At 46.1% G+C, this 22,500-nt stretch overlaps 1 protein-coding gene across 1 annotated transcript in view; it reads right to left on the reverse strand.

Moving 5' to 3' along the window:
* LOC308286162 (ephrin type-A receptor 3-like) overlaps window positions 1-22,500 on the reverse strand; it is a gene marked incomplete at both ends in the record, with an annotated part of 98,241 nt that overhangs the window by 58,156 nt on the left and 17,585 nt on the right. Inside the window, 3 exons of the mRNA XM_080727118.1 lie at window positions 2,935-3,055; window positions 3,348-3,559; window positions 4,854-4,923. Coding sequence (XP_080583244.1) covers window positions 2,935-3,055; window positions 3,348-3,559; window positions 4,854-4,923 — 403 coding nt within the window. The remainder of the gene's footprint in view (window positions 1-2,934; window positions 3,056-3,347; window positions 3,560-4,853; window positions 4,924-22,500) is intronic.

Below are 22,500 nucleotides of genomic sequence, written 5' to 3' on the forward strand. Positions count from 1 at the left end.
CTGTCCTTCACCACCACACTGACTGAGAGAGAGAGAGAGAGAGAGAGAGAGAGAGAGAGAGAGAGAGAGAGAGAGAGAGAGAGTTAATTAACATCTACTTAAAGGACAAGTTTAGTTTTTGGAGCTGTGTGAAGCACAGGCTCCCTATACGTGGCCGTGTGGGTCTGTCTGTGTGTCTGTGTGTCTGTCTGTGTGTCTGTATGTAGCCTGAACTTCCTAAACTTCGGCACGCTACTAGTCCCACAGTTTTGCCACCACACACTCGCGCCATATGTCAAATCGACCGGCTTACTCGGGAATCGTGGGCTAGTAACTTGCTAAGAGAAAGGTTCAATAGTTTAATTGATATTAATTTATTAGTGAATTAATTTTCCCCATTGACTTATAATGGGAATCGCAAAAACTCACATTCAATTATTTGTCTCTCGCAAACCATAGGGGCTAGAGTTTCAAGACTTGGAGAGGAGGTTCATAATGATTTCAAGGATTAAATAAAAAATAATTGTGTCATTTGGCCGCATGGTGGCGCCATAACACCCCACTTTACGTTTTGGCCTGTAACTCTTGAACCGTAGGTCGGAAAATTAAAAATATTTTTTCCCTGGATTCCTTGGGTCATGACGCATCTCCCCATATAGGCCACGCCCATTTGCGCCATGATAGATTTTCCGCCATCTTGATTTTTCTCCAAAACACACTTTTTGCTCCTTTTCCTACACATTTTCTTCAAATGTCACAAAAATCGGTACACATGATCCACACACACACACACACACACACACACACACACACACACACACACACACACACACACACACACACACACACACACACACACACACACACACACAGCTCCACTTCACACGGGTGTGATTTTTACAACAAGGGTTCATATTTTAGATTGTAATTAAAGAAAATAAAAGATGAGTGTTAAAATGATTTCATCTACTTCTTTCTTTTATTTTAGAGATTCTCATTTCAGTGGTTGGGGGCATGCGTACAAGTGGCTAAATATGTAATTTTACACAGAATAAGCCCATTCCCAAGATACAACGCAACCTTTCATGGTTGGATGTGACTTATGGGGGCTAGAAGTGTTACTGTAAATAGCAATAAAGAAACTGCTGGCTTATTGTGTCTAAAAAGACATATTTAGCCACTTGTACGCATGCCCCCATGCGTACGCATGCCCCACATTTTAGCACGGTAAACGCAATAAAACAATAGAACGAAGCAAATGAAAACATTTTAACACTCACTTTTTCTTTTCTCTAATTACAATCTAAAATATGAACCCTTGTTGTAAAAAAACAAAGTTGTCCTTTAACTCAATACCCCAGACATAGATTGGCGAGAGTCATTAATTAGGCATTTAAACCAGCGACGGAGATTGATGAGAAAAGGCATTTTTTGGTTATAAATGCAGTAGATTAGAGATTATCATGATTGAGTATGGTGACGTTATTAGAGTAGATCATGTATTCATTGATTATATTAATATCTAGGTCTGTATGATGATACTAATACTTGATAGCTAGGAGTAGAGAGGTCTTCAGTAGGCCTCAGTAACTGTTGTTTTGGTAAAGCCTATCTTGTTATGGTACAGCTCGTTCCAGAGGCCTTGAAGCCACACAGTATAACTCTAGTGTCTGACCATTCTTCTACTTTACCACTGCCCAGAGTGTTCACCCATTCAGAACGGGTACACAATTTGTGTTTCATTATTTTTAGGACTGTGTCCTAATGCTCGACTCTCCCTCTTCCTTCACAAAGGAAGCTACTTTGATCACATGCCACCAAGCAGTGATGAGCTCCATTGGAAGTGCAAGACTGTATTATTGTAGCTATGGGTTCTGGTGTAATAGTGGTTTATTGTTGGCAGCCATTTTTAAAATGGCTATAGATAGAAAATGAAGGGTGATCTAAATTGTCTCTTTGGATAAATTGTTTCCTATGGCCACAAGGTACTTCCATACCAAAGGAAAGGTGAATCAAAGTTTAGGGGGAGGGGTGGGGGTGTACGTTACCCTGTTAAAACGTATTCTTTTTCATGAAATGTGCATATTTTACCCCCCGCTGTCATGTTAATTAGTTAAGTATTGGGTTTTTTGCATTGAAACCCGTTTAGTTGAATTCCTAGACCCCAAAAATGTACACTTTGACACCAATATTATTATTATAGCTCTAACAGAAGCAAAGATATGGGGTCTGGTGTAATAGTGGTTTATTGTTGGCGGCCATTTTTAAAATGGCTATAAAAAGAAAATGAAGGGTGATCTAACTTGTCTCTTTGGATAAATTCTTTCCTGTGGCCCTAAGGTACTTCCATACCAAAGGAAAGGTGAACCAAAGTTTAGGTGGAGGGGTGGGGGGGTAGGTTACCCTGTTAAAACGTGTTATTTTTCATGAAATTTGCATATTTTACCCCCCGCTGTCATGTTAATTAGTGAAGTATTGGGTTTTTTGCTTTGAAACCTATTTAATTGAATTCCTAGACCCCAAAAATATACACTTTGACACCAATATTATTATTATAGCTCTAACAGAAGCAAAGATATGGGGTCTGGTGTAATAGTGGTTTATTGTTGGCGGCCATTTTTAAAATGGCTATAAAAAGAAAATGAAGGGTGATCTAACTTGTCTCTTTGGATAAATTCTTTCCAATGGCCCTAAGGTACTTCCATACCAAAGGGGACCTTTGCATCATGACTTGAAGTAAAATGTGGGCTAGAGCCTCCACTAAAAGGGTAAAATCAGTTGCCCAGAGGCAGCACAGCAGTATAAGGTTATTTACAAAGTTACAGAGAAGTAAGAAAAAGATCAAAAGAAAGGAGGAGTGGGCGTTCTCACCTGTCTGTGAGGTGGTGATGTTAACACCACCTGGCCACTAGAGGGCAGTGTTCTCACCTGTCCACTAGAGGGCAGTGTTCTCACCTGTCTGTGAGGTGGTGACGTTGATCACCACCTGGCCTCTAGGGGCAGTGCTGAGCTCAGACACTCCATTGTGGCTCTCCACCGTGAAGCTGTAGTTGTGGTTGGGCTGCAGGTCGGTCACCTGCGGCGGAGAGGGAAATAAAAAAGTACTCGCGTTATTTACTGGGGAGCGAAGCGCTATTCCTAACCTGCCGATGCTGGTGAATGCTAACCCGGTGAATGCTAACCCGGTGAATGCTAACCCGGTGAATGCTGCTATGCCTAAACCTAATCGGGGCAGGTTTCCAATCCGAAAACATCCCCATTACAAACACCAGGTTAGCATTCACCTAGCTACCTATTCATCTGGGGGGTATAAAAGTACAGTACTTGAGTATAAAATGTACTCAGTTACATTTACAGCTCCTGCTCACCTGTACCGTGGCGGCCGCCAGGCCGAACTGCCGCGGCACGAAGTGCACGCCGCCGCCACAGGGGGCGCACTTCCCCTGGGAGCTGCAGGTCCTGCAGTGCAGGCTGTAGGTCAGGTCACTGCGACCTCCGGGGTCCCGCGGCGGGGACCACTCCAACGTTACGCTGGTCTCATTCACCCTGGACACAGGGTTCTCTGGGGGGGAGGGGGGGCCTGGGGGGGAGAAACACAACCGTTATTCTGTGGTCTTCAACAGGGGGTCCGGGACCCCAAGGGGGTCCTCAGAATTACTAGAGGGGGGTCCTCCAAATCACCCAGTCCTTTGTATATTAATTTAAGGGATATTCCACTTTCAACAGGGAGCAGTGGAAGGGCCTCTCTGCCCATACACACCCATTGTAACTTCAAACTCCATTTTAACCATGATAGATTCATTAAAAACACACATTATTTTTTCTGGTGACTCATTTTACCTTCCTAATACGTGAGCAGGCCGTGTTTTATCCATAACTTTTTTCATTTATTTTTAATAATTATTTGGGAAAAAGGAAAAAATGAAATACAACAAAATAATTATTAAAAATAAATGAAAAAAGTTATGGAAAAAACACGGCCTGCTCACATATTAGGAGGGTAATATGAGTCACCAGAAAAAAAAAATAATGGGTGTTTTTAATGAATCTATCATGGTTAAATTGGAGTTTGAAGTTACAATGGGTGTGTGTGGGGAGAGGCCCTGGGCCTGGAGGGCCTGGTAACATTTACATCAAATATCTCCCCTCCCCTCCTCTCCTCTCCTCTCCTCTCCTCTCCTCTCCTCTCCTCTCCTCTCCTCTCCTCTCCTCTCCCCTCTCCTCCTCTCCTCTCCTCTCCTCTCCTCTCCTCTCCTCTCCCCTCCCCTCCCCTCCTCTCCTCTCCTCTCCTCTCCTCTCCCCTCCCCTCTCCTCCTCCCCTCTCCTCTCCTCTCCTCTCCTCTCCTCTCCTCTCCTCTCCTCTCCCCTCTCCTCTCCTCTAGATCTATAGATAGTCCTCTCTGCAGTAACATGTCATTTATCTTGTCTAATTTAATTTTAACTTACAAGTGTCCAAATATGGACTTCCTGCTGCAAGTCCAGCCATAATAAATCTCTCTCTCACCTTTCTCTCCCTTTCTCATTAGTCTCTCGTCCGTCCTCGCTCTCTCTCAGCGCTTTGTCAGACATGAGAGGTGTGTGTGTGTGTGTGTGTGTGTGTGTGTGTGTGTGTGTGTGTGTGTGTGTGTGTGTGTGTGTGTGTGTGTGTGCGCGCGTGCGTGCGTGCGTGCGTGTGCGCTCCGCTGCAGTTCATTTCCAGCTGATCTCTCCTGTCTCATCTCACCTGCTGCAACCAGTAATGAGCCTAATCTGGCGTAACCGCGGTAACCTGGGGTATAAACGTGCAAGGTGTGTGTGTATGTGTGTGTGTGCGTGTGCATGTGCGTGTGCGCGTGCGTGCGTGCGTGCATGCGCGTGTGTGTGCATGTACTCACGTGTACATGCCATGTATCGGGGGTCCGCCTCGGCGCGGTAGAACCCCTGCTCACACACACACTGCTCTGCCTGGGGCCGGGGGGCCGCGCTGTGAGGAGGACACTTGGAGCAGTGGGGGTCCGTGGAGACCGCCTTGTAGGTCCCTGGACCACACGCTGTGCACACACACACACACACACACACACACACACACACACACACACACACACACACACACACACACACACACACGTTTATATTAGTAAGGGTCCCTGGACCACACGCTGAGAGAGAGAAACATGCATTTACATTAATTCCAAATACACCAGACTGTCAGGTCGCAGCATGGTTGTAGGGAAAATCTGTAGGAGCAGTGTCCAAAAATGTGTTTCAAAAAATCGGCCTGTTGGTGGCGCTAAATGTGACAGATCCATGTTGATCTCATGAGTGTAGACATACTGTGTACTGATTTGTGTGATTTTAGGGCAACATTTGTAGGACCTGCAAGGCGTTGTTAGCTTGTAGATCGGCTATTTTCGGCAAAGAGGAGAGCAGACTGTGTGAAAGCTCAAGTTTATTAAGTATTGACGGTTCAAGTGGTTAAATATCTGAAAACACAAATTGACATGAATCCAAAATACACTGATGATTGTGCTGTCAAACAATGAAACTATATGGAATCTATGAACAGGTTGTGGGGGTCCCTGCTTCATCTCTCTCTCAACTAAGGGGTCCCTGCTTCATCTCTCTCTCAACTAAGGGGTCCCTGCTTCATCTCTCTCTCAGCTATTAAAGGGGTCCCTGCTTCATCTCTCTCTCAACTAAGGGGTCCCTGCTTCATCTCTCTCTCAGCTAAGGGGTCCCTGCTTCATCTCTCTCTCAGCTAAGGGGTCCCTGCTTCATCTCTCTCTCAGCTAAGGGGTCCCTGCTTCATCTCTCTCTCAGCTAAGGGGTCCCTGCTTCATCTCTCTCAGCTAAGGGGCAGTGTTGTAGTGGGGGGGGCACGCGTGGGCACGGCGTGCCCACACTTCTCTCACGTCGCGTGCACGCGCATTGACGCGCGTGCACAAGTGATGCGCGTGCCGGCAGGCTGGCTGCTGGTCTGTCATCAAGTACCTACAGTACCGCAGACAGAGTGCAGAAGCCAGGCAAGTACAGAGCAGATCGTCCACCGATTGGTTGTAATATTGCCATGACAACCAACAAGGCAACAACCAACCAACCAGCAAGCTGACTGCCCTTCGGGCTATGGGATAAGACTCACTGACCAACCAACCAACCAACTATGTGTCTGTGTTTACTTCTTCAAACGTTAAGCGGTTCATAGCCTGCAGCAGTTTGTTTGTTTGTTGTGAATTTTTGTTACCTTAATGGATTATCTACCCAAGTATTATACCAGCACTGTCTGTACAACGGCAACGTGGTGCTACACGTGAGTAAATAAACATGTCTTATTCTTATTGGAGGGCTGGTTAGGTAAGACATAATGCCTATATTAACTATTATATTAAGCCTAAAACGGTTCTGTTATGCCGCCGTGCATTAACCATGTGAATTGTGAAATATCTCTTGTGAAAAGTCTTTAGGAAATATTGATATTATATTACAGGTCGTTCTGACCCAGCAATTGGTTGAAATAGGCTCGCCTGCCGTGCTGAAATGAGCATGATTGACACAGCAGATGGTAATAGAATATTTGAGAATGGATTAATGAATTGGAAATATCAGTTGTGCAGCTATTTTGCATGGTTTAGCTGATGATCTGGTCATCAAATTATTGGTTGAGAATGAGAACCACTGGTCTATATCAACTTGTTGCACTAACTAGCATTGACTGCTATGGTCACTTTTGATTTGGACACTGTACTAGTTTAAGTTTAAAGTCATTCGATTGAAAGTTATTGCTCTACATGCGAGCATCTCGCTGCGGCCGTTTTGTTAGGCGACAGACAGGGAGTGCACAGAATGTTAGAGAGGCATGGGCTGAAGGGCCTTTTGGTGGACAATTCTGTTGATAAAGTTAAGGGCTCCAGCCCCCTTTGCTGTATGTGCGCACGTGCCTGGCGGCAGCGCATCACATTACAGAACCGTTTTAAAACGTCACGCAATGCGCGTGCACATTGGCGCGCGTGCCGTGCACGCGCATTGGCGCGCGTGCATGAATGTGCGTGCACGCGCGTGCGTCGGTGCGTGCCCACACTTCCAAATTTAGCACTACAACACTGCTAAGGGGTCCCTGCTTCATCTCTCTCTCAGCTAAGGGGTCCCTGCTTCATCTCTCTCTCAACTAAGGGGTCCCTGCTTCATCTCTCTCAGCTAAGGGGTCCCTGCTTCATCTCTCTCTCAGCTAAGGGGTCCTTGGCCTGATAACGTTGAAGACCCCTGTTGTACAGTATATGTTTCCTATGGAACCACTATGTCCATAGTTCTACTTGTTGGGCTGGGTTGGCCCGATTCCCAGAGGAGTTTAAACCAGCCGAGAAGAGTTTGAGGAGGTGTGTGTTTGAAAAATAAAGCTGTGCGTGCGTGGGTGTGTGGGTGCATGTGTGCGTCTGTGCTCTGAAAATAAAAAATAATTTTGACACCAAATAATCCCTGCTGTGTGTGTGTGTGTGTGTGTGTGTGTGTGTGTGTGTGTGTGCGTGCGTGCGTGCGTGCGTGCGTGCGTGCGTGCGTGCGTGCGTGCGTGCGTGCGTGCGTGCGCGTGGGTGTGTGTGTGTGTGTGTGTGTGTGTGTGTGTGTGTGTGTGTGTGTGCGTGTGTGTGTGCGTGCGTGAGTGCATGTGTGTGTGCTCTGTGTGTGTGCTCTGTGTGTGTGTGTGTGTGTGTGTGTGTGTGTGTGTGTGTGTGTGTGTGTGTGTGTGTGTGTGTGTGTGTGTGTGTGTGTGTGTGCGTGCGTGTGTGTGTGTGTGTGTGTCTCTGCGTTGGGTGAATAAAACGACAGATTCAAGGTCTGTCAGGACTCCCTGCTGGCTGTGGACCAGAGCTCACTCTGATAAACACTTCAATTGTAAAATGTTTAAAAGTCTTTTTTCATTTCAACACTCATGCAGACAAGGCATGTCAATCCAAACAGAGAAGCAGCTTAATCTGGTAGAAGCACTGAACAGAGCTGATGTCATTTAGTACGCCTTCATTCACTAGAATCACTACTGAATAAAGACATGTATGAATTGACCCAAAAGTAACAAAACCAGGGGCGTCAATTGGGTACGGCAGGGGTATGCAGCTGCCATACCCTGGGTCCAGGGGGGGGGGGGGGGATAAAAGTTAGTTCTAAATATGAATCCATGAATGTCTCTTTGTCTATCTGTGCTGGTTATTATGGTGTTAAATTACACTAAAATAACTACAAATGCAACATTTTACAAAATGGTCACTTTAACAAGGTATTATAATTATATTTTAGGTATATATAATTATATATCATATGTACTTATTAGAATAAATATATCATGCCTGTTGCTTTTTCTGAACTGACACCACTGAACAAAACAAAGGATTCCGTAAATGCATGCGTGAATTTAATGTTTAATGTGTTATCATTAAAAAAGGTGAAACCAGTGACGCCGAAAAGCCCCGTGAAGACAAAGAGAAGTGCTGACCGTTTCCTCACTGATCTGAATATAGATGATTTATTTATGCATGAATTCATATCATTTGAATATAGATGATCAGTGTAGTTATTTTATGCATGCATGGACAGCAACGCTCCATCTCTCTCCTCTCAAACCGTCTTACGCTGTAAAAACATGCATGGACAGCAACGCTGCCATCTCTCCTCAAACCGTCTTACGCTGTAAAAACACTAAACAGCAACGCTCCATCTCTCCTCAAACCGTCTTACGCTGTAAAAACACTAAACAGCAACGCTCCATCTCTCCTCAAACCGTCTTACGCTGTAAAAACACTAAACAGCAACGCTCCATCTCTCTCCTCAAACCGTCTTACGCTGTAAAAACACTAAACAGCAACGCTCCATCTCTCCTCAAACCGTCTTACGCTGTAAAAACACTAAACAGCAACGCTCCATCTCTCCTCAAACCGTCTTACGCTGTAAAAACACTAAACAGCAACGCTCCATCTCTCTCCTCAAACCGTCTTACGCTGTAAAAACACTAAACAGCAACGCTCCATCTCTCCTCTCAAACCGTCTTACGCTGTAAAAACACTAAACAGCAACGCTCCATCTCTCCTCAAACCGTCTTACGCTGTAAAAACACTAAACAGCAACGCTCCATCTCTCCTCAAACCGTCTTACGCTGTAAAAACACTAAACAGCAACGCTCCATCTCTCCTCAAACCGTCTTACGCTGTAAAAACACTAAACAGCAACGCTCCATCTCTCCTCAAACCGTCTTACGCTGTAAAAACACTAAACAGCAACGCTCCATCTCTCTCCTCAAACCGTCTTACGCTGTAAAAACACTAAACAGCAACGCTCCATCTCTCTCCTCAAACCGTCTTACGCTGTAAAAACACTAAACAGCAACGCTCCATCTCTCCTCAAACCGTCTTACGCTGTAAAAACACTAAACAGCAACGCTCCATCTCTCCTCAAACCGTCTTACGCTGTAAAAACACTAAACAGCAACGCTCCATCTCTCTCCTCAAACCGTCTTACGCTGTAAAAACACTAAACAGCAACGCTCCATCTCTCTCCTCAAACCGTCTTACGCTGTAAAAACACTAAACAGCAACGCTCCATCTCTCTCCTCAAACCGTCTTACGCTGTAAAAACACTAAACAGCAACGCTCCATCTCTCCTCTCAAACCGTCTTACGCTGTAAAAACACTAAACAGCAACGCTCCATCTCTCCTCAAACCGTCTTACGCTGTAAAAACACTAAACAGCAACGCTCCATCTCTCCTCAAACCGTCTTACGCTGTAAAAACACTAAACAGCAACGCTCCATCTCTCCTCAAACCGTCTTACGCTGTAAAAACACTAAACAGCAACGCTCCATCTCTCCTCAAACCGTCTTACGCTGTAAAAACACTAAACAGCAACGCTCCATCTCTCTCCTCAAACCGTCTTACGCTGTAAAAACACTAAACAGCAACGCTCCATCTCTCCTCAAACCGTCTTACGCTGTAAAAACACTAAACAGCAACGCTCCATCTCTCCTCAAACCGTCTTACGCTGTAAAAACACTAAACAGCAACGCTCCATCTCTCCTCAAACCGTCTTACGCTGTAAAAACACTAAACAGCAACGCTCCATCTCTCTCCTCAAACCGTCTTACGCTGTAAAAACACTAAACAGCAACGCTCCATCTCTCTCCTCAAACCGTCTTACGCTGTAAAAACACTAAACAGCAACGCTCCATCTCTCCTCAAACCGTCTTACGCTGTAAAAACACTAAACAGCAACGCTCCATCTCTCCTCAAACCGTCTTACGCTGTAAAAACACTAAACAGCAACGCTCCATCTCTCCTCAAACCGTCTTACGCTGTAAAAACACTAAACAGCAACGCTCCATCTCTCCTCTCAAACCGTCTTACGCTGTAAAAACACTAAACAGACGAAGAGGCAGCGTCAGGGGAACGGAGGTGGCAGGGAAAAAAAAACACAATTCGGTGGAAGCTGTACGTGTGTGGCATGAGGATGTGTGTGTGTGTGTGTGTGTGTGTGTGTGTGTGTGTAGGATGGATCAATGGAGTGATGGATTCCACAAGGTGCTGATTGCATGTTCGTTGTGTGTGCGCGCGCGCGTGCGTGTGCGCGCGTGGGTGTGTGTGTGCGCGCGCGCGTGTGCGTGTGTGTGTGTGTGTGTGTGTGTGTGTGCGCATACAGTATGTCTATTGATGTACAGTGAAGGTCAGGGTTTAATCAAACCGCATGTCAGTCAGTGACACACACACACACACACACACACACGCACACGCACACGCACACGCACACACACACGCGGTCGTGGAAACCAAATTTATAAATTGGGTCACATATCGTCGTTGTCAGGTGGAAACCTTGTGTGTCCAAAGCCGTTTGTTTTGTATTTATCATTTTTAAAATGATTTAAACTGGTGAAAACAGCAGATCTAGAAGCACACAACGCCTCGCACTGCGAGGCGTTTGTTTGATCGTCTACACTCATCTCATCAACATGGGTCTCATCAACATCTCTCCCATATAGCGCCACCATCAGGCCGATTTGTTCAAACACATTTTTGGACACTTCTCCTACACATTTTGGCCTAAAATCACGCTGCGACCTGATGGTCGCTTATCTCCCGATTAGGGAGTCTTACTGGTAAATTATTGTTAGGCCTAGTGATGCAACTGATACGGATCTCTATCCTTATCTATGTATCTATCTACTGTATCTATCTACTGTATCTATCTACTGTATCTATCTATGTATCTATCTACTGTATCTATCTACTGTATCTATCTACTGTATCTATCTATGTATCTATCTACTGTATCTATCTACTGTATCTATCTACTGTAACTATCTACTGTATCTATCTATGTATCTATCTACTGTATCTATCTACTGTATCTATCTACTGTATCTATCTATGTATCTATCTACTGTATCTATCTACTGTATCTATCTACTGTATCTATCTACTGTATCTATCTATGTATCTATCTACTGTATCTATCTATGTATCTATCTACTGTATCTGTCTTTCTCTAATAAATGATAAAAAAGGAGGGGCTGCTAGAAAGCGACTAGAGTCCCCCATAAGAGGAGGAGCGCTAGAATTCACATCCTCTGTAACGCCGCTGGGCGCGTTCAGTTGAAACCAACGTGCTGTGAGCCCGGCTCCGCCTTAACCTCCGCATTCTGTCTAATTTATCGAGCGCTCCACGATCACGTGACTTTCAGGGCAGTTTGGGGGGCTCATATTGGATCTGTGTTTCACAACACAGATCAGAAACAGCAGATCTGAAGGTAGCAAAGCTCACAGCGTGGCACCGAGGGCTGCACTGTGAGCTTGTAGCCTGATTTCAGACTCTGCGCTGGAGCTTGAGTCTGACATTGTCCCCATTGACAAGAGATGTCAAAGGGGAGGGGATTTAAAATGTGAAATTCCCAATCACAAGAGATCTGGTGGGAGGGGTTGTGTTTGACTTGTGTACACAAAAACATTCCCCCCTCCCCCTCCCCTCTATGACAGGCATCAAACAGGTCGTTGTCTTTGATGTTTTATTGATTAGAGCGAATCACTAACGAGCTATTGACACTTGTATGGCTCAATCAATGACTGCAGTTCAGAACCCTTTTGAAGTTCAAAGGGAGGAATTAAGAACTCTGGTGAGCCACCCCTCCCTCCACTGTTTCTGTTGATTTTCAAAAGTTAGAAAATCCTCCGTCTTGCATTGATTTCATTGGTTGGTTTGCCAAGACACAGACAGAAAGAGGCGTGTCATATGCCAATTCCAGACCAAGAGAATCAGTCCACTCAGAGAGTGGGCGGGTCTATTGGCTGGAGCCAGGCAAGCACTGTGAGCTTGACATTTTTGAAAAAAACATGATTTTTTTTCTTTTTTGCATGTGTTTGAATATGTATATCTTTTTAAAAGTGAACATTTATAACTCAAATATTTGCTTCTGGGTGGTCCCTGGAACAACAGGTTTTGAGATGGGGGTCCCTGGAACAACATGTTTTGAGTTGTCGGCGGCCACATTTATATAATTTTGTAAAAAGGTTTGAAACCACTGATTTAAGAAGACAGAATCGGGTCCAAAACATTCAAAGATGTACAGTAGGCCGACACACATGTTCACCATTCTTAAAAAAATAAAGTGGATCTACAAGCTCGCAGCGCGGCACCGTAGATCTGGTATTTTTCAAGAGTTAAAGTATAAAATAATGTTTAATGTTGTTAAAATCTAGAATGTGACTGCAGCAGGCTCCACCTGGAGCGGACTCCTGTTCCAGCTGGAATGGACTCCTCACTGTATTTATAGGAAATACATTCATCATGTGGGAGCAAAGTCCACTGGAACAATCCCCCTGTGTGTGTGTGTGTGTGTGTGTGTGTGTGTGTGTGTGTGTGTGTGTGTGTGTGTGTGTGTGTGTGTGTGTGTGTGTGTGTGTGTGTGTGCGCGCACGCGCGCGTACATGTACGTGTGTGTATTACTATAGTTACGAGGACCCGTTTTCCCCAGGAGTACGGTATCATTTGAAGGGGGAAAAAAAAATGAGACATTTTGAGAGAACCAGTTTCTTGGTCCTCACTAGCACTCGCATGACTAACAGGTCATTTTGACCTGTTTTTGAGATTTAGAAAAGGAATTAGAAACACTCAAAAACTCAGGAAACACTCAAAACATTTTATTTCATATTTACAAAACGTCTCAAATGGTAGAGAAAAGAAACAAGACTTTGCTTTTATGATGAGGAAAAATCATGAAAGGGAAAATTTCCTGAGCAAACCCAAACCACCTCAAAATCTCAAAATCAGGTTCACGGCCGGACTACACCGAAAGATGCGCGCATACGCGCGTACTGTCCATGAAGACGCTTGCGACTTGCTTATGCGTAAACACTCCAGGCTACACCAAGGAGGGAGTATATGTGAGGAAGACCAGATAGTCTGTGTACAAAATGCATACGCAAAATAGAACCGGTCCTATTTTTAGGGAATGCGTATCCGTGGTTTGCGCTATCCGTACGCCTGGTGTAGCTAGCCTGGGCTGGCTTCCAATTTCGGGCTTTTGATCCGGTCGGGAGCGGAAGATCTCCTACGTTTTTCTGTAGTCCAAAACGGACTACACTTTGGCCGGAAACAACGACCGGAAACAGTTTTAACCCGTACTTGCGCATGCGCTAACTACTTGCGCATGCGCTAAACTGGGTTGAAACTGTTTCCGGTCGTTGTTTCCGGCCAAAGTGTAGTCCGTTTTGGACTACAGAAAAACGTAGGAGATCTTCCGCTCCCGACCGGATCAAACGGCCCGTTTAGTAAACGAAGACCAGGCTTTCCCCCAGCGGAAAGCCTGGTGATGCGAGGTTATGGTGTAGCCAACTGAATTGATATACATTGGATCTATCCAAAACGCGCATACGCGCACGCCCCGCATACGCGCGCACGCCCCGCATACGCACTGACGCGCGCAAAACGGCTTGGTGTAGCCCGGCCGTCAGTCATGCGAGTGCTAGAGGAATATAAACAACAGGCCTCAGTGTCCGGGTAGCTCAGTGGGTAGAGCTCTCGCCTTAGGACCACAAGGTCATGGGTTCGATCCCGGGCACCACTAACTGGGCATATTGAGTAGCATGGCTGTGTGTGTGTGTGTGTGTGTGTGTGTGTGTGTGTGTGTGTGTGTGTGTGTGTGTGTGTGTGTGTGTGTGTGTGTGTGTGTGTGTGTGTGTGTGTGTGTGTGTGTGTGTGTGTGTGTGTGTGTGTGTGTGTGTGTGTGTGTGTGTGTGTGTGTGTGTGTGTGTGTGTGTGTACGCATGACGCACGCACGCACAGAGTTCAGACTTGGAGACAAGCAGTAGTCTCTACTCTTCTCCTCCACGGGTGATCTGTTCATCTCTCCATTCCTCCTCTCTCTCTCTCTGTCTGTCTCTTGGGGTTGTGTGTATCTTGACTCGGTTCCCTTATGATTAATGATTTACCTTACATGGTAGAAATTGTGCTACGCAAAGGCAGCGCCACACACACACACACACACACACACACACAGACACACACACACACACACACACACACACACACACACACACACACACAGGGGCGTGCACGGCGGGCACACATGCAGAGCAGCAGCAGACAGCCCAGCCAAAAAAATAAAATAAAAATAAAACAGGGGCAAAACTTTTCCTGGTGGATTCATTCCACAGAACAAGTTGGGTCTTTGGGGAAAATGTTGAAAATAACACAGAAATAGAGAGAGAGAAAAAAAATTGTTGCAATTCAGAGCATCTGTGAGTGTGTGTGTGTGTGTGTGTGTGTGTGTGTGTGTGTGTGTGTGTGTGTGTGCGTGCGTGCGTGCGTGCGTGTGGTGTGCGTTCTGAAGACAAAAGCGTTCTAATATCCAGTTTCTTATTAAATATTGAAGCGCTCTCCGGGGAGGTGTGTGTGTGTGTGTGTGTGTGTGTGTGTGTGTGTGTGTGTGTGTGTGTGTGTGTGTGTGTTTATATAAGATCGATAGCTCTTCCATCTGATCCAGTGCCAGTGCTTGGTGCCGCTATGCGGTCGCTTCACTTGGATTTTTTTCCAGCTGGGGCAAAACAGTGGTAAATAGGCCAACAACCCTCTGAGTTGTAACATTTCCAAGATCAATGCGCCTCCCAAAAAGTGCCGGCCAGTTTCTCCATTCGAGGCCACTCTCTTATTTTGAAAGCCGGAAGTAGATCGAGCTCACAATTCCCAATATTGACGACCTTCACGATTGACCCACCGTTAGTTCCGGTTCAGATGGTAAACAAGGAAGACCGAAGGAGGATCTATGTTATCATGGTCGTGCTATTTTAGCGAGAACGCCATGCCATCCTTGGCATCAAAAGACTTTTTTTGGAGAAAATCCATTGTTTTCTATGGGATGGGAGCACTAAGCGTGCACGTGGACGTGTGATGAAAACGAATCGTGGACTTCACCAGTGCCACAGTGATAGCCGGACCGAAGGTGAGCCCACACCAGCTTTACTGTACGTATATACAGTATATTTCGCGCGACATTGCGGGATCAGCACTCCGGACATCGTCTAATATTTATGACAAGTAGCTTAGGTTATGATTTCTTTTTTGTTTTGTTTGTTTGTTTTGGCCAGTGAATGTGGCTGCAATCATTGTTGTTTATGGGACTATATGGAATGTGTATTCTGAAACAATTAATGATTGTAACTAAAGATCCTTGCAAGTTACAACTGTGTTTTCTTTTATTTATATGGAAAAAATGGTAGAAAAGTAATTTACCATTCGAGGTCATGAGTTGTTGGCTGCGGCCTGCGGCTCGTGGCACAACCCTGAAACAGTGGTAAATCAGCCAATAACCCACTCCCTCTCATGGTAAATGGCTTACTTTTCAAAGAAGATATTTGGTGAAGAGCAACAAACGAGGCGTTCTAGCGTAAAGCCCTGGGGAATGCGGTCAGCCGCGTGCAGGGTTTAAGGGTTGATACGTAGTGCTCTGTTTCAGAGCAGCCTAAGCTCTCCGATGGTAGATTATTTGCAGTGAATTAATGGTTTTTCAGCTCCTCCTCCGGCTGTGGAAAGAAGCCAAAACATTCAGCAAAATCTGTCCCCGTAATAAATCATACGAGAAGCGGGGACACGAGAACACTTCTAAATACAGAGAAAGTGGCTTCCATAAAAAAGAGAGAGAGAGAGAGAGAGAGAGAGAGATTGTAGAGCACTTACAGCAGAAAGAGGGAGAGTTCACAACCGGACTGAAAACTAAAACTGGCACAAAGACACAGTCTAGAACTCTAGATGATGCCTTCAAAGCCCTCAGGGTTATTGACAGGGTTAAAAGAGTCGTTCAGACCAAAACACATAGAGGGTTAAATCTGCCTTTTATCAAACCCCTTCATACCTGCTTTAGTCCATTTTTTTCATAGCTGCCCCTGTTGCTAGATTCCGTGGGCCCTCTCATAACTCACAGAGTAGATAGTCCTTAGGCTAGTGCGGTTATTTCTTTAGCTTCAAAGTTAGTATTTCTTTTTTTATTGGATTGTGTTTACACAGCGTCCTGAGACCAACCAAACCGCTGTTTTGACCTCACAGGCACCCTTACTTGTCAAACGGCTTCTGCTCTGCACCAGAGCAGGGAGAGGAGAGGCTAGAAAGGGAGGGGAGGAGCAGAGGATCTAAGGGTGACGTAGTAAAAACAAATCGACTAAAGCAGGTATGAAGGGGTTTGATAAAAGGCATTGGCATTCATTGGCCAAGACTTTATTTGGCTTTACTCATCAACCGTCTGTCGTACAAACTTGTGGGTGGAACCAATGCCACTTACAGGCCTCTTTGTAAATCTCCCGATTAGGGAGTCTTAAGCCTCGATCAGAGTCGGTACCGCGGTGAAGAGCCATCCACCGCGGTGTAGTCTTTTTGAGTCATAAAACAACAACGTTATGTCATTCCTCGCGGTGAAGAGCTTTCCACCACGAACCCCGACACATCTCTCTGTTTTTACTATCAGACAGATCGGCCCATCACCCCGTTCACTGATTGGTCGATCTAGACCAGTCAGTCACGGTGAAAAGGACTCCACCGTGATTGACTATAGCCCGGATCATAGCCCGGATCATAGCCGGGTCCGCGGTGGAAGGCTATCAACCGCGGTGTAGTCTTTTCGAGTCTTTTTGAGTCATGAAACTACAACGTTACATCATTCCTCGCGGTGGAGAGCTTTCCACCGCGAGTCCCGACACATCTCTCTGTTTTTACTATCAGACAGACAGGCTCTACACCCCGTTCACTGATTGGTCGACCTGAACCGGTCTAGACGGGGTAAAGGACTTCACTGTGGGCCGTGACTATGATGGCCTGCACTTATTTTCTGACTTGAGGTGGAAAGCTTTCCACCTCAAATTAGCGGTGGATAGGTCTCCACCGTAGACTCTGATAGAGGCTTAATACCTGCAGATGATTGTGTTGTAGGAGGAAACATCACTGCAAACTGTCTGACTTCAAGTCCGACCATCTTTTCCAACACGTCGTTTCACAACGTCTAGAAATAGATTTATAAACGTCTACTCCAGTGGGGGGGGACATGTGGTCTGAGCCACTCACACACACACTCTGACGCTCATACGCGTGTGTGTGTGTGTGTGTGTGTGCGTACGTACGCGCGCATGTGTGTGTGTGTGTGTGTGCGTGCGTGTGGTGGAAAGGCTTCCAGACCAATGAGCTTCCCCATGACGGTAACCATGACAACAGCCTAGTCAAGATGGAGCCCTTGTCGCCAGTCTCCCCCTCGAGATGCACACGCACACACACACACGCACACACACCTAATGTGTGTGCGTGCATGCATATAGCAGTGACGTTTGCTATGTTTGCATGTGTGTGTGTGTGTGCGTGCACGTGTTCTTATTCAGGCACTTGTTTCAGGCCAAACTAGTTAAAAATTGATACATCAAGCATGACTGGAGAAATCTGACAAGATGTGATGTGTGCGTGTGTGTGTGTGTGTGTGTGTGTGTGCGTGCGTGCGTGCGTGCGTGCGTGCGTGTGTGTGTGTTGGGTAAACACAGTTACAGAGAGCAGAGTGTGTTTGTGGGTGAAATCATAACAAGGTTGTTGACAGCCAGTGGTGGAAAAAAGTACACTCGTATTTTAACAGAGTAAAAGTATCAATACTGCAATTTCTAAAACAGCTAGTTCCATTCCTTGATTCTGATTGGCTGGTTTGCCTTTAATTGCTGTGGTATATGAGACTATAACAGGAAGAGAGAAGAGGAGCACTCGTCAAAAAAGTGGTTCACATAAATATTCGTCTAGGGTGCACGGCTCAGGTGAACAATGAACCTAGAGCAAGGACGCCAGCACTCACTTTAGATAGACTTCTTCTTGTTTATTCAATAGTTTCCCCCAGCAGCCACAGGACAAGTGGACGTTTCGGCCACACAGGCCTTCCTCAGCGTGTAAACAGCGTGTTTACACGCTTGCTCTAAATATGAGTCTATAACCCACACCATTAATCAGTTTATATCAAACCCAGGTGTGTTATTTCTTTCCACAGTGTTGTGAAGCTAGACTAGAGAACTTGATTGCAAGTAACAGGTGTGTTGTTTCTGCAGCCTGGCTGGCAACTACTTTCTTGTAGCCGGGAACTACTTTCTTGTAGCTGGGAACTACTTTCTTGCAGAGCAGACCTTGTAGTGAATCATTAGTGAAATAGAACAGTTTTAATTGGTACATGTCTATGGTTTTGGGGGTTGGAGGGTTGGAGACACTCGGCTGCGCCTCGTGTCTCCCTACGCCTCTCAGCCGGTGTAAAATACCAGGTAACCACTCGCCTCTTGTGGCCTATTGCTTCAATAGAAATACTCTGCTACAAGTAAATGCACTTGAAAGTATGAAAGCGATGACATCAAAATGTACTTAAAGTACCAAAAGTAAAAGTACCAAATGTTTGATGACTTCCCTGCCACTAGAACACGTTATTCCAACCAGTTCCTTTCCCCCGGCTGGCCAGGGGGAGGCAGTATAGAGACCAGGATTACCCTACCCTATGACAGTGGTTCTCAACCTTTTCAGGCCGGGACCCCCCAAAATAATCATATTTTAATTGGGGACCCCCAAAATAATCATATTTTAACTGGGAACCCCCAAAATAATCATATTTTAACTGGGGACCCCCCACCCTGACAAGCACTAAGAGTTGAGGCATTACATTTTGTATAACACGATTCTATTGTGAAAATAGCAGATCTACATGCTCACAACGCATGTAGATCTGCTATTTTCACAATTTCAGCCTCTAATATTTGACAATTTGGCCAATGTTTAATTTGTTATTTTAGAGGTAAAGTCCTTAAATTGTCACTTTAGAAATGTGCAGATACCCTCTATACACTTAAACTTTATGTTGGTTTGTTTACTGCTGAGAGAGAAAACAATGTTGCACATAAAGTTAATCATCTGGGGACCCCCCAAAATAATGTGGGGACCCTCTTGGGGTCCCGACACACAGCTTGAGAACCCCTGCCCTAGGAGACACGGGGAGAACATGCAAACTCCACACAGAAAGGCCCCATCGCCAACCCCACCTAGGGTGTAGGCACTAATGACATGGAGGAGAGAACACGCCCACAGTGTCCCCCGCCGGGAATTGAACCCAGGACCTTCTGGCTGTGAGGCAAAGCGCTACCCACTGCACCACCGTGTGCGTCTGACTCAACACACTGCAATACCTGAGACTGTGTGTGTGTGTGTCAGAGAGAGAGAGAGAGAGAGAGAGAGAGAACATGGCCTGTTTATAAAACAAAGATGTCAGCTAAATGTTAAACTGCACGTGTGTGCGTGCGTGCGTGCGTGCGTGCGTGCGTGCGTGCATGCGTGCGTGCGTGCGTGCGTGCGTGCTGAATAGAGATGTCAACAGTCTACACACAGAGCCTCTAATCCCTCATCAAAGTTGCTTAAACACCTCAATAACACACACCACTACACTAATCCCACACACACACACACACACACACACACACACACACACACACACACACACACACACACACACACACACACACACACACACACACACACACCATCATCATGGCATACTCTCTCTTTCTCTCGCCGGGCGTTAAAAACGGGTCACTAAACAATAATTCATATAATAATTAATAATGTAAATCGCTCCCCTCCTATAAACACTACAGCACTCTACCCCCAATAAGGTATCTGTACTATTACTTGAGTATTTCCGATTTACCATACTTTTACTTCTACTCCACTACTGTACATTTCAGAGGCAACATTTGTACTTTTACTCCACTACAATTATTTGAAAACTGTAGTTACCTGTTAGTCTGCTTTGTAGATTCTAATAGTTATTACAAAACATGTCACTTCAGCCTCATCAATCTGACCTGCCATCATCAAGGAAAAGGGAAAAACAGCGCCCTCTGTGTTTTGTTCCTAGTGCAGCACTAAATCTGTTCTTGAGAGAAACATTTCGGCTATTTTACAAGCACACAATGCATCTCGATGTGACGCTTCTCAGTAGTTTGTCTTTCAGTTTTGTCTTTCAAAACGTATATATAGATTTTTTAATGGGTGCATTTTGGGGCCCTCCCCCATGATGGGCCCCACAGTGCCTAACGTGCCTGTGCAGAAACACTGCCCTGAAAGGATGGCTGACCCAGTGCACCGCACCGCACGGTCCGCACCGCACCGCACCGTACCGTACCGTACCGTACCGTACCGCACCGCACCGCACCGCACCGTACCGTACCGTACCGTACCGCACCGCACCGTACCGTACCGTACCGTACCGTACCGTACCGTACCGCATCATACCGTACCGTACCGTACCGTACCGCACCGTACCGCACCGTACCGTACCGTACCGTACCGTACCGTACCGTACCGCATCATACCGTACCGTACCGTACCGTACCGTACCGTACCGTACCGTACCGCATCATACCGTACCGTACCGTACCGTACCGTACCGTACCGTACGGCAACGTACCGTACCGTACCGTACCGTACCGCATCATACCGTACCGTACCGTACCGTACCGTACCGTACCGCAGGGGTTCCCAAACCTTTTTGTCTCAGCACACAACGCCTCGTGCTGTTTTCACTAGTTTTCACTAGTTTTCTCTAGTTTTGTGTGACAGTCTTGTATGATGAAGCAGGGCTTTGCTTTACCAAAAGACGTACACATTTGAAACTTGGAGATACGATGATCCAAATATTATCGAATGATCTCGCGGCACCCCTGGACTGCCGTCACGGCACCCCCGGGTGCCCCGTCACCCACTTTGAAAACCCCTGCCGTAACGTACTACTGCGCCATGCATGCTTTCACCTCGCCCGGCACCATTGCAGAGCGCTGTCTGCCTGTCTGTCTGTCTGCCTGCCTGCCTGCCTGTCTACCTGCCTGCCTGCCTGTCTGTCTGTCTGTCTGTCTGTCTGCCTGCCTGCCTGTCTACCTGCCTGCCTGCCTGTCTGTCTGTCTGTCTGTCTGTCTGTCTGCCTGCCTGCCTGCCTGCCTGTCTGCCTGCCTGCCTGTCTGTCTGTCTGTCTGTCTGTCTGTCTGTCTGTCTGTCTGTCTGCCTGCCTGCCTGCCTGCCTGTCTGCCTGCCTGCCTGTCTGCCTGCCTGCCTGTCTGTCTGTCTGTCTGTCTGTCTGTCTGTCTGTCTGCCTGCCTGCCTGTCTACCTGCCTGCCTGCCTGTCTGTCTGTCTGTCTGTCTGTCTGTCTGCCTGCCTGCCTGTCTACCTGCCTGCCTGTCTGTCTGTCTACCTGCCTGTCTGCCTGCCTGCCTGCCTGCCTGCCTGCCTGTCTGTCTAGACGTATTGACATAACAGAGACTTATGTATGCTTTTAACTCCACTGCTGAAAAACAGGAAAGTGAAAAGTATTGACGTGAAACGTGAGAAGGAAGGAAGACCGTTGCCTCCGTCCATAAATGATGGAAACATGGTGCTTTTTGTTCAACGGCTGACGATGGGAACGGAGGTTTAAACTGCAACAACACTAAATTACACTGTACTGGTAAACTGTACAATGGTGCATTTATATGTGCATTACATTCACCCATTCACACAGACATTCATTACATTCACCCATACACACAAACATTCATTACATTCACCCATTCACACACACATTCATTACATTCACCCATTCACACACACATTCATTACATTCACCCATTCACACAAACATTAATTACATTCACCCATTCACACACACATTCATTACATTCACCCATTCACACACACATTCATTACATTCACCCATTCACACACACATTCATTACATTCACCCATTCACACAGACATTCATTACATTCACCCATTCACACAGACATTCATTACATTCAAACACACATTCATACACATTCATTGCGACTGTGAGGTCGCAGTTACTAACAAAACCTCGACCAGCTGTCCGTCAGTCAGTCCGCCAGTCCGTCTGTCACACGTCACACGTCACACTTTTGCCCTGCTCATATCTCCGCAACCGTTGCCCCCATCCACACACACTCCTTGCCTGCCAAACCACAACCTCCAACCATCAATT

Source organism: Nannobrachium achirus (genome assembly GCF_963921795.1).
Source record: "Nannobrachium achirus genome assembly, chromosome: 5".
NCBI lineage: Eukaryota > Metazoa > Chordata > Actinopteri > Myctophiformes > Myctophidae > Nannobrachium > Nannobrachium achirus.